We start from the raw sequence: 14,766 nt of genomic DNA, 5'->3' as shown, positions 1-14,766 counted from the left end.
GCGCCAGAGTTACTAAGGCATTACGCAGTCAGGTCCAGGACTCACTCTGCGAGTGAAGGAGAGCTCATATTTCTATGAGATTGCCACACTCTTGATAACAAAACATTTACTTTGGCTGCTGTTCAACCCTATCTGAGAAAAACAATTAGGCTATTTCTCAAAATATTACTCATAAAATTTTGATATTGTAATCTTAAGCCTATATCTGATTATTTATACATTAGGAGGCAACATGTTCATGGAGTGGGGCGACTGTGGCTTAGTTGTAGAGCGGTTCGATCCCACATGTCAAAGTGTCTTTGGGCAAGACACTGAACCCCTAGTTACTTTGATGAGCAGTTCTGCCATCACTGTGTGAATGTGATATGTAGTTGAAGTGCTTTGAGTAGTCGTCTAGACTAGAAAGGCGCTATATAAGTAAGGTCCATTTATGGTGGAATTTGATTGATTCAAGTTTGATGAACACAAACCAAAATTCCCTGTCCACTCTTAAGGCCCTGACACACCTGGTTAGCTGGCTAACTAGCATCTTGAATCAGACTGTCAGTCCTGACAGGAGATCAGACATTTCAGATCAGACAGATCAGACAGGAAATCAGACATTTTCTCGATTAGAAGCTGTTTTACGAAACTGTCTGAGCAAGATCAGGCAAACCTAAATCCATGGGGCTGCTTTTGTTTGGGGTCTTCTGGTGTTCTTTTTTGAATGACGAACGCAGACTACCACTGTGCTGTTGTGTCACTTTTTGTCCAGGACACAGGCGACGTGAGGCGGCACAACAGTTGGCTTTTGTAGCCGTTAGTTCTTTGACATCAGTTTGGTGTGTCAGAGCCTTTAGTTTGCATTACACTAATCAGTAACTGTGTTCATTAATTATAGCTTAATTGCTCAATTTTTTGTTTCTAATAATCATTTTTTAGCTATATACAAGCCTATGGGGAGAGAGACACACTTAGCAAACACTTGTTAACATGACACCTTCATTAATCTTCCGCCTGGTGCGTCCATTTATGTACATTTGTTATTATAATAATAAAAATGTTTAATTTGCATTTGGATCCAGATCTGCATTAAAAATCATGTACTTCTCATCTAAATGTGGTTACCATTGCACAATGTCTTCATGATTTAATAGCTGTTTGTCAAATAGGCCATGCATATAAAAATTCAGCAACCAATTACAGGAAAATGGTATAGCATATCACAAAACAAAATAAATAACATGTTTTCATTCAAATATGCTATCTAGAATTTGGTAGATAGTAAGATAGGATGAAATTTGTGGGAGGAGTGGTTAAAAAAACACTGTTGTCTTGTTTCAGTAGTTATCATCACAGTTGTAGTCACATGATGGCAGTAATGGATCCAGACACTTAAAAAGTTACTAATTTATTTCTTAGGTCATCGTCTGACTATCCACTCAAATGCATCAAAATTGCTTCAGTAGTAGTAAAACTACTAAAGCGATTCTGTAATAGATACTAACTGCTAATAAGAAAACATGGCCTTCTTGGTGGAGGTAGTTATGTTTTCTGCATGTTCCAGTTCTTACTTATAATTTCCAAACATGGTTCTTGTTATCCTGCAGGTGTGTGCAGTGTCTGGGGTGGATCCCACTACATGACATTTGATGGAAAGTCATACAGTTTCAACAAGAACTGCTCTTACTACCTGGTCAAAGAGATTATTACTAAATATAGCCTGACTATTATAGTAAATAACAGTGACTGCGATCCTTCAGACAGCACATTCTGTCCCCAGGCTCTCATTGTTACATACAAATCCTACAAGGTAGTTTTGACTCAGTTGCAGACTTCAGGAACAGCAGCTAATGTGGTAAGTAATGATTTAAATTGACATTTGTTGTTTTAGTGTCAGTATCTCACTTCATTTATTATTTTGAGAGTTCTGACTAAATGGTTAATCTGTCAATCAAAGTGATGTGATGCATACACCACTTTGCACTTTGCACATACAGTTGGAGTTGAAAATGCTGCTGTGCTTGGTTCACATTCTTCTCTAATGTGTTTTGTCTCCTTGTCCTACAGGTGTATGTGAATCTGAAACGTATCTATCCTGCCTACAGCAATTCCGTCCTGCGCCTCACTAGCACAGATTTGGTGATCACATTGGAGATACCGGAGATCAACACAAAAATAGCCTATAGAGGCTCTTCATTCAGCATTGATCTTCCTTATTTACTCTTTGGTGGGAACACTGAAGGACAGTGTGGTGAGTTACCAGAACACTTAAGCCCTGATCCATACCCTCACTAAGTGACCCCTAGTAGACAAATCATGGGGTGAAAAAAATGTGAAACATTTCAATTTCAACTTTCAACTATGGGCACCTTAGAGACTGTCCATTGCACCTACTGACACTGTTAGGATATGCCTAATGATTACACTAAATAACACATCTGAAACTGAAAGAAATGTAAAGTGCAAAAATGTCATTATTCAGTACAACAATTCACAGATCTGGTATAATCAGAATGATCAGAAGAACAGGAAGACTCTTCAAAATTCATAAGAAACAGGATGAAACTACTACAGGTTAGCACTTGAATCAAGAAGGCAAAATGAAAGTTTAAATCTAAGTCGACAGCATAGCACTGCTAAAAGAGACAATGGGCTTCATACAAGAACATCTTTGTATTCCAATTATCCTAAAATTCTCTACTTTGTTCTTTGGGGTTTGCTTGTACAAGTGTTCCAAGTCAGACTCATCAAACTTTCCAAACTGCACAAACTTGTCATAAGGCCGTTTGGTGCCACCAGTTCACGAGGATGTGCGCATTTGTGAGATTTACATATATGTTCTGTGTGTGGACAAGATTTTCAGTGAGGAGCTTCAAGTCCTGCTGTCGGAAATCAGCAGACATAAGTTTCGCAGCGGTTGTATTACAAGACCACTTTGTTGTTTAGTCATATTTTCTAAACAATTGGAAAATATTAATCGTACCACTGCCCACGATGTGTCATCAGTGCAGACATAAAAACGGCATGGTTTAGGCTACATGACATTAATTGCTAAAAAAAAAAAAGTCTTTCTAAAGCAAAGTGCTCCATGACTAGTATGAGAGGCTGTCAAGGGGACAACAATCACTGAGGTATTAGACAAGGAAATATCATGGCCTAGAGTAATCACTGATGTTACACTGTTGGGTGCAACAGAGGATGATGCTGGACCTGCATAAAGACCATGAGGCAGCTGTCAGAGTGAGAGAATTTTCCTAAAAACTACTGAACTGTAGAACTTGCTGGATCAAAATATGCCACTATAAATATATATACATATATTATTAAATTAAATAAATCTTGGTTTCGTATTTAAACTCCAAATCAATTCAGATTAAGCCATTATAATTCTCAAGTCAAATTATTGCATTTACCTATCTGTACGTGACTTGTACTACAGGTCTGGACCACTCATAAATTTTGTTCAGAAATATTAAATATGAGAAAACTGTTAAATGCCACAAATTCTCTTAAATAGCTCTTACACACACCTTAAGAATAAATCTGCTGCTGTTCTCTGGCTTCATCCTGCTGCCTCTCCTTTTCCAGGAACCTGTGACAACTCCAAGACCAACGACTGCCGTTCTCCAAACGGCCAGTTGGAAAGCTGCTCAGACTCTGCAGGCCAGTGGCATGTCCCAGGCACACCCTGTGTCACCCCCACAACCCCACCAACTACTACAACAACAACACCCGGGACCACTTCAAAACCACCATACTCGACAACACCCCCTGTTTGCAAACCTGCCATCTGTGATCTCCTAATCAGCAGGTGAGGGGAACCACATCTGGATTCTATTCAGTTAGGACAGAGGTCAGACTGCACTGTCAGGTCTCTTGAGATGTCCTGTGCAGTCACTATACCTGTGGAATAGGATGCTGGCATATGTATTGAAGGCAGAATCATTAGAAAACACTGTTTTATGCAGTTTTCAGCACAAAAAACAGTGCTTTTTGCAGTGTATGTTTGTGCCTATTACTCCTCTACAGTACAGTATAAAAATGCCAGAAAATTATGGCACATTTGGGAGGCATAACTGCAATTTTTTGTCATCATCTTGTTCTTATACGACAGAACCTGCGTTTCTGATTATTTGTAATTTATTTGTGATGATTGTAGATGTGCATTTTTCTTTTTCTTTCTGTTTTTTGGCATTAGGGCCATGTGAAATTTTTTCGGCTGTAAAATATACAGTTTTGGATGTGAAACAGCTTGGTTTAATGGCAAATGGAGACCCTGAAAAGAATCACTACACATCTGGCTAAAGCTGACCTCTGGCTGCCCATTGTGGCATGATGATCAAAGTGGGAAACAGGCCTCCCCATGGGGGCTCCAAACTGTTTCAGGGGAGGCTCAGTGAACAAAAGTGAAAAAAATATTACATTAGTTATTACATTAGTTATCAAAAGGAGATCAGATAGAATAGCCTAAATGTGTGTGATTTGGTTAAAGAGATAGTTCAGAGATACAGTAGTTTTGGGGACATTTGCGACATGGTGACTGTGGCTTCCCCCACATGTCGAAGTGTCCTTGGGCAAGACACTGAACCCCAAATTGCTCCTGTTTGAACGATTAGTTACTTTGATGAGCAGTTCTGCCGTGTGAATGGGGTCATGTGATATGTAGTTGAAGTGCTTTGAGTAGTCAGAAAGTTACTATACAAGTACAGACCATTTATACGAGGATTGCTCTGAGACATTTATGGGATAAAATAACAATCATGATCCCATAGGCATCCAGGATTGAGCAAAACTAAACTGGGGAGGGGGGCTTTTTCCATGCTAACCAGCTAGCCCTGACCCATCCTGTGTTGTAATATCACCTTTGCCTCGAGAGGAGATAATGAGTCACTGGAACGTCCAGTCTTCCCTCAGTCCAACATGAGAGGATGAAAAAGTAGAGCTGTCCTGAGCGCTTGATGCTGCTGAACTAGCTGGCTACTCTCCCTCACACTCCTTGACCTCTCGTTCCTCCGCTGCCTCTATTTGTCTCCTGCCACCATTTGATCTAAATTATTAGTATTATTAGTTTAGTGACTTAAATATGTTCTGCCATGAAGTATGGCATATTGACATATTTTCTGCAAATTAAATGCACAGTTTTAGATGGCTTTGACCCTCCATAACCCTAATGCAGTCTCTACACCATTTGTGAGCTTACATAGGAAACAATAGGTGTACCTGTTTTGGCATGGGTCATATGCCGCTGTTTTGTTACACCCTTTAGAGACATCCTCACTTAGGCCTATTTTCCTCAGATTTATCAACATGAATAACATATTGCATGCAGAGAATGCTGAAAATTATTTACACTGTGTGACCAGAGAAATAGAAACTTCTATACACTGTAATGCTATCCAGTACAACACCACTACAAATTATGTCCTCAAAATACACCATAGACTGAATCAGAAAAATGGGCCTCAACAAAAACTGAACATTTTATGAAAGCTAATGTTTATTGCAGGTCTATTTTATTGCTTTCCATTACATCTTAGATGGTGTTTATGTTTTTCTGGTCACTCAATGTATTCAAAGTCTTCTGATAACTTTTCCTGACATACTGTCCTGGCTTGTATGTCCCCTGTAGTGTATTTGCGCCATGCCACACAGTCATATCCCCAGGACCATATGTGACATCCTGTGCATTTGATATTTGCAACGGTGACAATAACACCTGCTCCAGCCTGGAGGCCTATGCCACTGAGTGCTCTAATGCAGGAGTCTGTATTGACTGGAGGAATGCTACCAATGGGCAGTGTGGTGAGATATATAGTCAATAGTGTGCTATAGTACAGTTGTTGCTTGGAGTTATGAAAAACGTGTATATAAACATATCATATAAACATATCTCCATTTTACAGAGCACAAGTGTCCAAGTAACAAAGTGTATATGGCCTGTGGCCCCACAGTAGAGCCTACATGCAATGACAGGTAAAGTATATGTCAACAGAATGATGTTTTTTGGTTTGTTTTGGGTGTTTTTTAGGTATCTTAACATTTACACACCACTTTCCTGATTCATATGCTCACATTTCTGCTGTCATAGAAGCATTGAATTAAACGATGTTTAATGTCCATAGTGGAGGATGTTTTGTTTCTTGTCAGTGTGTGAGAAAGATGTCTCAAAAACCACTGAATGGATTTTGGAGTCAAACAGATTCTGATATAAGTAATATGTAATTTAATGCAAAACTATCAGAGACAGAGACTTGATTACAATCATGAAGATGTATAATAAAAGTTATCATTAGCAAAGGTTTCCACTCTCAGAGCCTTGTAGAACAATCCCTAAAAACATTTCACTCCAATGTAATAACCAATAATTCCATATTTCTGACATCAGATACAACAAGAAGTTCCAGGCAGATAGGGAGGCATCCACCAACTACACTAAGGAGGGTTGCTTCTGTCCTCATGGCACCATCTTATTTAACACAGTCTATGACACGTGTGTTTCCTCTTGTGGTAAGAGGCGATCCTAAAGAAAACTTGGTTTAAATGGGTCATGGAATATTTTTCACAAAAGAATTACTTGTCACACTTATACATCTACAAACATTTGTTTCTGTTTGAATTTCAGATTGTGTTGGACCTGATGGAAAACCCAAACAGGTGAAAACTCTGCCTGACATATACATTCATGTATACTAGTAAAGCATGAGCTGTGTGTCTGAACTAGTTCCTTTCTCTTAACCAGGCTGGTGACACATGGACAAGTGACTGCAATACCTGTCTGTGTGACAAGGATTCCATGAGTATCCAGTGTCAGCCTGTTCAGTGCCCATCAGTACAGAGCCCCAACTGCAGTGAGCCTGGCCAGCAGCTGGTCAACAAGGCAGACAGCTGCTGCACAACACAGTCATGTGGTCAGTTGTAGTGTCACAGAACTACACATGATTCAGTAAAATGGCAATAAAATCTGCCTCTGACAAAGATTAACCCACAGGCTTTTTTTTTTTCATGGGACTGGTGTAGAATATGATATACCCAATCTCCACCTGATACTAATATATCTGCATCTGGATATTTTATCTGGATAAAGAAAAACACATGTTAATTGGATCTGCCAGACCACATCTGGAAGTGGTTTTCTTTCTTTCTTTTTTTCTTCTTACATAGCGCCAATTCATAACAGAAGTTATCTCATTGCGCTTTTCCTATAGAACAGGTCTAGACCGTACTCTTTATAATATTAATTACAGAGACCCAACAAATCAAAAAGTTATATCTCAGCCACATTCTTTAGGTGTGTAGTAAATGTATGAATTCATTTTTAACACTGAACTGACTATACTGAATCATAGACTGTATATAAAGATCATCATCATCACCATCGTCACTGACTGAATCAGTAGCTATTTTGCACTGAAGCTCCCCTCACTGTACCATTGTCAGCTCAGGAGTAATATATAGTATGATACAGTATGTTAGGTGGTTGCTGAGATATTAACCTTATCAACAGTGCTTATATAGGTCTGGTTTGTACTGGACTGGATGCAACAGACTGAACTTACTACCTCACTAAAGACAGACAGAATCAGCACAGTCACGTTACAGTGTTATGAACAGGAAGCAATTGCTTACTGATGTACTGAAGTGCATTTAAGCTGTGATGCGATTGCTTTGCTCAGAAAAACATGCTTGAACTACATAGTCAGTGACTACAAATCTTTGAATGGAACAAAACAATAAGCAATGGGATTTGTAATTTCTGCCACTAGTGTAATTCCCAAAATGCTGAACTATTCCTATAAGAAAAAGTCCTCCTAACAAGTTAATAGGTGACCTAACCACATGTCTTCCAGCCCTGCCTACCTAATTTGCATAATGAAATCAAATCACAAGAACAGAGATAATGGGAACTCTAATCAATCATCAATACAAGATGTCATTGCAAAGGCTCATGATCAGATGTCATTATTCAGATGATATCGAGTTACAGATCGCATGTTAATACCAGGTGGAGATCGGATTTTACGTTACTGTTTAATTGTTCTCACCCACTTCAATCTAAAACATGTTTGTTTTAGATTGAAGAATATGTTTTTCCTACCTTCTAGCAGCCAGTGGTTTTATTTTCTGTATTGTAAAATAAGCTTGAGATATGTCATCCATCACACTGAACATCCTCTGCTTTTTTCTCAAAGTTACCTTGCTAATGCAGAGCAGACATTTTAAATCAATGGGCAGATATAACTGCCCTGCCTCACAAGAATAATTTTAACAGAAATTCAAGCAGACATAATATTCACTGTGATGTAATGAGCAAGTTTGAAGGCTCTACAGGACAATTTTCACAGGGAAGTAATTAATATAAACCAGCAGCTGTCTAGAGGGAACCAAAAATGACTCCACAACCAAAAACTTTGCTTTGAAAAATGGTCAACATTAATATTGGGGCATTGGCTAAAGGTTAGAGAAGTCCACTTGTGACTAGAAGGTCACTGGTTCAATCCCCAGACAGGTAGTATTAATCTGGATGGGGCAAGTGGTTGCCTCTCCCTCATTACCATCAGTGAGGAGCCCATGAGCAAGACCCTTAACCCCCAACTGCTCCAGAAGAGCTGCTCAATGACCAGCAGATCAGATCCAGGTGTGAATGTGTAAGAGCAGTCCTTCCTGAATAAGAGAGCCTGGCTCTCGGCAAAGTCTCCCGCTAACTTGTGGTGAATCATCTAAACATGGAAAACTGCTGTTATGGTTCTTTAAGTTATTGTTATCAAAGACAAATTGAGGCAAATCTCCACATTCACATACTGATCCCATCCTTTTGTCCCCAACAGAATGCAATGTAAACCTGTGTCCCGCTCCTATCACCTGCCCGCCGGGCTTCCAACTACACGTCACCAACAGCACCTGCTGCCAATCCTACGAGTGTGGTTTGTAACTCTAGTCTATCAACATAGCATTATCTGTTGGTGTATAATATGTAATGCTGTACTGTATATGCTGAAGAAACATACCGCAGTTAGTTTTATTTATTATTTATTTTATTGTTTATTTGTCAGGAACAGTGCAGAGCTTCTTAGCTGTACCAGAGTTAGCTACGTATAAGCTAATTTACATCTGTAGTCCCTGGGCAGGAAACAGAGAATGACATCTCTGTTAAGAAAATTAACACTAGTATAAAAACAAAATTACAAGACAGTACATATTCACTACACAACAACATCAGCAACAACAACAACAACATTTCAAAACAATAACAGTTTTGGGGAAAATGCTTGTTTACTGTCTTACCTAGAATTACATTGATAGAAGATCGATATAAATTTGTTTCTCTGAATCCTGTACAGAGATAGAGCTACAGTATATATAAACTTAGCACACATTACTAATCTAATTAAATAGCATCAATGGTAACTTAACTCGTGTCTTTTGTTTTTGCAGTTCCTAAAGGTGTATGTGTCTATGACATGACTGAGTACAAGGTAAGCGCACAGTCCAAATATAGTATATATAGTCCAGATATCAATATCTATTAAGGTTCCAGTACAACAGGGAGGAGGATCCAAATACAGACACAGGCAGGCAGAGCATGTTGAACTACAGGTACTTTACTAGAATACAAGTTAGTGAACAGGCTTACAGTTCAGCAGTCCAAACAGGCTAACAAATCCAACAGGGTAGAGGCAGGAAGCCAGTCAAAAACACAGGTAGCAGGACAGGGACAAAGACAGGAATAGCTGGAAAGTTCACATATAGGAAGGGGTAGTGGCTGGTATTTATACTGTGGGGCTAAATGAGGGAACAGGGGTGCAGGAAGGAGCAGAGGGAATAGGGAACTCAAGAAGGGCCACTGGTGGACAGATGAGGACTAGTAGGGGCTGAAAAGTTAAATTCAATTCAATTTTATTTATATAGCGCCAATTCATAACAGAAGTTATCTCATTGCACTTTTCCTATAGAGCAGGTCTAGACCGTACTCTTTATAATATTATTTACAGAGACCCAACAAATCCCACCATGAGCAAGCATTTGGCGACAGTGGCAAGAAAAGACTTCCTTTAAGAGACAATAGCCTTGGACAGAACCAGACTCAATGGTGGGCGGCCATCCGCTGCTGCCATGAGAGAGAGAGAGACAGAGAGAGAGATGGAGAGGGTGGGGGAGAGGGAGGCACAAAGCAAATTCCACCTAGAATCCGAACCCGTAAAATGCCAAGCCAGAGGAAGATAGAAATTGTGAGGTTGAAAGCGGGAGACTGAGAGAGAGCAGGTGTCACCATACCAATATCAGAGCCCCACTGCCATCAACATTCAACAAAGCTCTGAACCTTAACAGTCAAACAACATAATGAACACCATCTTTTATAGGTTTGAATCACAGTGAGAATGTCTTAATTTCCACTGAAAGACTGTCTGATCCACCAAAGGCATAACTGTTTTTTGATGTCCACTGTGTGCATGCACTCTTGTATATATTATATATACTCCTGACAAAAGAAAGCTACACTGAGGTCACTTTCACTCCTCAGTTCCCTTAGTCCAGACCAAAGAAAAAAAAGATTAATTGTTCCCTTTCTTAAACACAAACATATTACAAATTAACAAAGTTGTAAGCATGAAGTCATATGGATGGAGAGGGAACTCTTACTATTGGACAGTTTTGGTGTCTGTTATTCTGCGTCAGCAGTGCTACATGGACCTATGTGGGGAAATCAAAACAAACTTTATTCCTTTGAGTTTAATGCGCTTTATGCATCCTTTTACCTCACAAAGAGATAGTTGGTGATGACCATTAGCAGTCAAGACTGACTGAGAACCTCATCTGTCAAAAATAATAACAGATGAGACACGTAGAAACTGGATGAGAATGATAGTTACTACCATATAGCATTCCAAAATATACAGATTACTACACAAACACAACACACCTCTCTGTTTTAACCCTTTTCACTTTCTGATGTATGAGGGAAAATCTCAGTAATCACGTGTTGATGTGCATATGTATTACCATGACCAAAGGTCATCGACCTTTGGAAGAGGAAATGGTTTTCTTGACAGTTGCCATGATTAGCAGAGAGATCGCTTACATGTCATTTACCTTCTATATCACAGTGCTGGTGTGGACTAAACAACTGCACCAAGGCCACTTGAAAAGGTCGCTTCTGAGCGAACTCAGTTTGTTTATAGGAGATACATGATCTCACCATGAATTCAAAAGTTAAATTGCTATTAAATTAACACTATTCCACTGATTGTAGGAACTGTGAAGGAAGCAATCTCCTAGCATCTATATGAGCAATCTAATTGTTTAACCATGGTAACCTGTATTTGCATCATCATGTGATTTTCCCTGATCAGAAAGTAAAAAGGAATCCCTTTTCTAGCTGTCCATCCTTATTTATGACATATGAGGTCTAGTTGTTGTCTTGACCAATACCCATAACTTATTTCTTCATCAGCTCTTTGTGACACCAGAAAAACTAAATAAACACATAAGGTGTCTGTACAAGAATAAACGTTTGTTTTACCGCTGGGTCCACAAAACATTGATGATACACTATTACAGTCACCAAAACTTTCCATGGAATGAGTTACCTGTCAGTCAATTCATGTTTACACCTCTTGGTTTGTTTGCACTACATCAGTGTGAACATGAAAGAGACCAGAACTAAAATGTAAAACAATGACTCTTTTTTCCTAGAAATCTTTTTTTCCTGGTCTGAACTGAAGTACAGGTGTGAAAGCTTCCTTAGAATACTGAAATGATGTTTGAGAGTAAAGCATTGATCAATGTGTATTCTATAGCCTGGTGCCAAGATACCAACACCAGAAACACCATCAGAACCACCATTGGATGCACCATCAGGACCAGGACAACCATCAGTAACAACAACAACACCATCAGGACCAAGACAGCCATCAGGAACAACAAAGGCACCATCAGGACCAGGACAACCATCAGGAACAACAAAGGCACCATCAGGACCAGGACAACCATCAGTAACAACAACAACACCATCAGGACCAAGACAGCCATCAGGAACAACAAAGGCACCATCAGGACCAGGACAACCATCAGGAACAACAAAGGCACCATCAGGAGCTGGACAGCCATCAGGAACAACAAAGGCACCATCAGGAGCTGGACAGCCATCAAGAACAACAAAGGCACCAACAGGAGCGGGACAACTATCAGGAACAACAAAGGCACCATCAGGAGCGGGACAGCCATCAGGAACAACAAAGGCACCATCAGGAGCTGGACAGCCATCAGGAACAACAAAGGCACCATCAGGAGCTGGACAGCCATCAAGAACAACAAAGGCACCAACAGGAGCGGGACAACTATCAGGAACAACAAAGGCACCATCAGGAGCGGGACAGCCATCAGGAACAACAAAGGCACCATCAGGAGCTGGACAGCCATCAGGAACAACAAAGGCACCATCAGGAGCGGGAGAAGCAGAGTCTTTTAAACCTGGGCCCTGCCAGGAGTGTTACTGTGGACCCAAAATGGATTCCATCACCAAGCTGAACATCATTACCTGCAAACCTATTGTCTGCAACACAAAATGCTCCAAGGTAAGCTCATTCACAGGACATACCAACAAACACACACACAAAAGCAATTTTATTGGAACACGTCTGGACTTCAAGGATACATTCACACTTAATGGCCACTTTTTTGGTACAACTGTAAAAGCTAATGCATATTGTAGTTAGTGTTAATGGTTGTACTGGACTGTACAATACTGTATGTAAATGTGGTGGACAAAACATGAGAAATACATCTCAGTATAATGCAGTCCAGTACAACAGCACCATAAACTACGACCTCATAAAACACATGTAATTGAATTAACCGCTGTCTGACAGTGTCAACAAAAACTGAATATTAAAAGCTTCATACAGGTAGAATTTATGATAGAGCTATTGCATGTGATTGCATTAGCTCATACAGCATATATAAGTATGTACAATATGCATTTATTTATCACCTGTTTTTCTTCTATCTTGTTGCGTGTTTTGTTTCTTTTTAAAATATATTTATATTTCTTTTATTGCCATTTTTGGAAAAACAAAACATCCTGGGTCCTTTTGCCCATATTCTAAGCTAAACTGGTATCTCCTACAGTACTGAACAATACAATACATATAACCATATATCTGAAAATACTGTATGAATAGAAAATCCCAGTATCATGTTCCAGCTTTTTAGAAAGTTCCATTACATATGCTTTATCCATTTTTGGGCACCAATGAGTAATGAGGAATAAAGAATTTCTAATGTTCTAATCGTAGAAAAGGATTCAGTCGTAGTCATCTGGACACTGTTTTCAGAATCAAGACGTTTCGGCTCCCATCCGGAAGTCATTCTCAATTGTGAAAATGGTCTGAGAACTCAGAAATTTAAGCTACTCTGTATTAGCTACGATGGAACACTCCTGGACGAATGAGGGACTACACCATCTTCTAATGTTCTAATAATAGAATATGACATAATAATACAGCTGCAGAGGTTGCATTGAAAACTGGAATGATATATACAAAAAGGAGCTAAACATGGTGCACAGTCAAGAGCACACACACACACACAGTAACATGTTCTTACAAAGCCAAAGGAGTTAATTTTGTTTTCTTTTTTCTCCCTCTCCCTACTCTCTCACACTGTCACCAGGGTTATGAATATCAGACTGTACCTGACAAGTGCTGCGGGAAATGTGTTCAAAAGAGCTGTATTTTCACCACACCTGATAACACAACGCAAATCATTGAGGTCAGTTTCCTAACATTTTTAATAGCCAAGAATATGAGAAAAGGGATGTTAGCTGTAGCAAGAGTTCTTTTTACCAATTAATAATATAGATATATATTTAGACTGATAATGAAGGTAAGACAAACAGAAACAGAAAAATTGATTTTATTTAATTCAAAGCTAAAAAAAATAAGACTAGTCTTATTTCACTACATTAAAGTTGTTTACATTTTTAAAAAGACATATAAAATGTGATAAAATTAAACAAAATACCAGAACCTATTAATGTTACCTTCATCACATATGATGTTGTTAGTTCTTAGACTTTCTCTACTGCAGACACGTAGTGTCACTTAGGCAAAGTTGTGTTTGTATATGAGTATAAGGATTATCTCTTTGTTGAATATCTGACTTAGCTTCTGCTTTTCCTGTTGGTACAGGTCAACAACACATTGGTACCCCCTAATGACAACTGTGTGCAGTATACCTGTGAAAAGATCAAAGGACAGCTTGTTACCAAGGAGACCAAGATCACTTGTCCTCCCTTTAATCCCTTGGACTGTGAACCTGTGAGTTTATCAGACCTCTACAGCTGTTACCCCTCCCACTGTCACCTGCCTCACCACATACTGCCCATGTCTAACACACAATATGTCTTCCTCCTCCAGGGCACTGAGACAACTGATGCTAGTGGATGCTGCAGAACCTGTAAGTTAGAGGAGACACAGTATTTAAATAATAACTACTAAATCATGAATACATTTTAAGAATGGATAGTTGACTTAGGAGGACAAAGCTGTGTATCATGTGCCATTGTTAGATCCTAACAGTTGATGTGTGTTCCAGGCAAGCTGCGGAGCATCTGTGAGGTCCACAGTAAGCAGACAGTCATCGAGGTGAGCGGCTGTAGGAGCACGCAGCCGGTTAACATGACGTCCTGTGCCGGACACTGTGGAAGCTCGTCCATGTGAGTCTATTTAGCCCCAAATTTGAAGTTCAACTGATTTGGCAAAACCACTTAATTTTCAGTGTAATTTG

General features: G+C 39.4%; 1 protein-coding gene across 1 annotated transcript in view; it reads left to right on the top strand.

Annotated features, from left to right (window-relative positions):
• LOC122873051 (mucin-5AC-like) overlaps positions 1–14,766 on the top strand; it is a 57,485-nt gene that overhangs the window by 41,911 nt on the left and 808 nt on the right. Inside the window, exons 35-49 of the mRNA XM_044189361.1 lie at positions 1,590–1,837; positions 2,050–2,233; positions 3,571–3,793; positions 5,612–5,784; positions 5,886–5,955; positions 6,368–6,489; positions 6,605–6,636; positions 6,722–6,890; positions 8,808–8,903; positions 9,415–9,455; positions 11,778–12,554; positions 13,651–13,749; positions 14,169–14,297; positions 14,397–14,436; positions 14,575–14,695. Of these exons, the coding sequence (XP_044045296.1) occupies positions 1,590–1,837; positions 2,050–2,233; positions 3,571–3,793; positions 5,612–5,784; positions 5,886–5,955; positions 6,368–6,489; positions 6,605–6,636; positions 6,722–6,890; positions 8,808–8,903; positions 9,415–9,455; positions 11,778–12,554; positions 13,651–13,749; positions 14,169–14,297; positions 14,397–14,436; positions 14,575–14,695 (2,524 nt within the window). The remainder of the gene's footprint in view (positions 1–1,589; positions 1,838–2,049; positions 2,234–3,570; positions 3,794–5,611; positions 5,785–5,885; positions 5,956–6,367; positions 6,490–6,604; positions 6,637–6,721; positions 6,891–8,807; positions 8,904–9,414; positions 9,456–11,777; positions 12,555–13,650; positions 13,750–14,168; positions 14,298–14,396; positions 14,437–14,574; positions 14,696–14,766) is intronic.

The sequence above is a fragment of the Siniperca chuatsi genome, linkage group LG1 (genome assembly GCF_020085105.1).
Source record: "Siniperca chuatsi isolate FFG_IHB_CAS linkage group LG1, ASM2008510v1, whole genome shotgun sequence".
In the NCBI taxonomy this organism is placed as follows: Eukaryota; Metazoa; Chordata; class Actinopteri; order Centrarchiformes; family Sinipercidae; genus Siniperca; species Siniperca chuatsi.
This window is presented reverse-complemented; position numbering and strand designations above follow the sequence as displayed.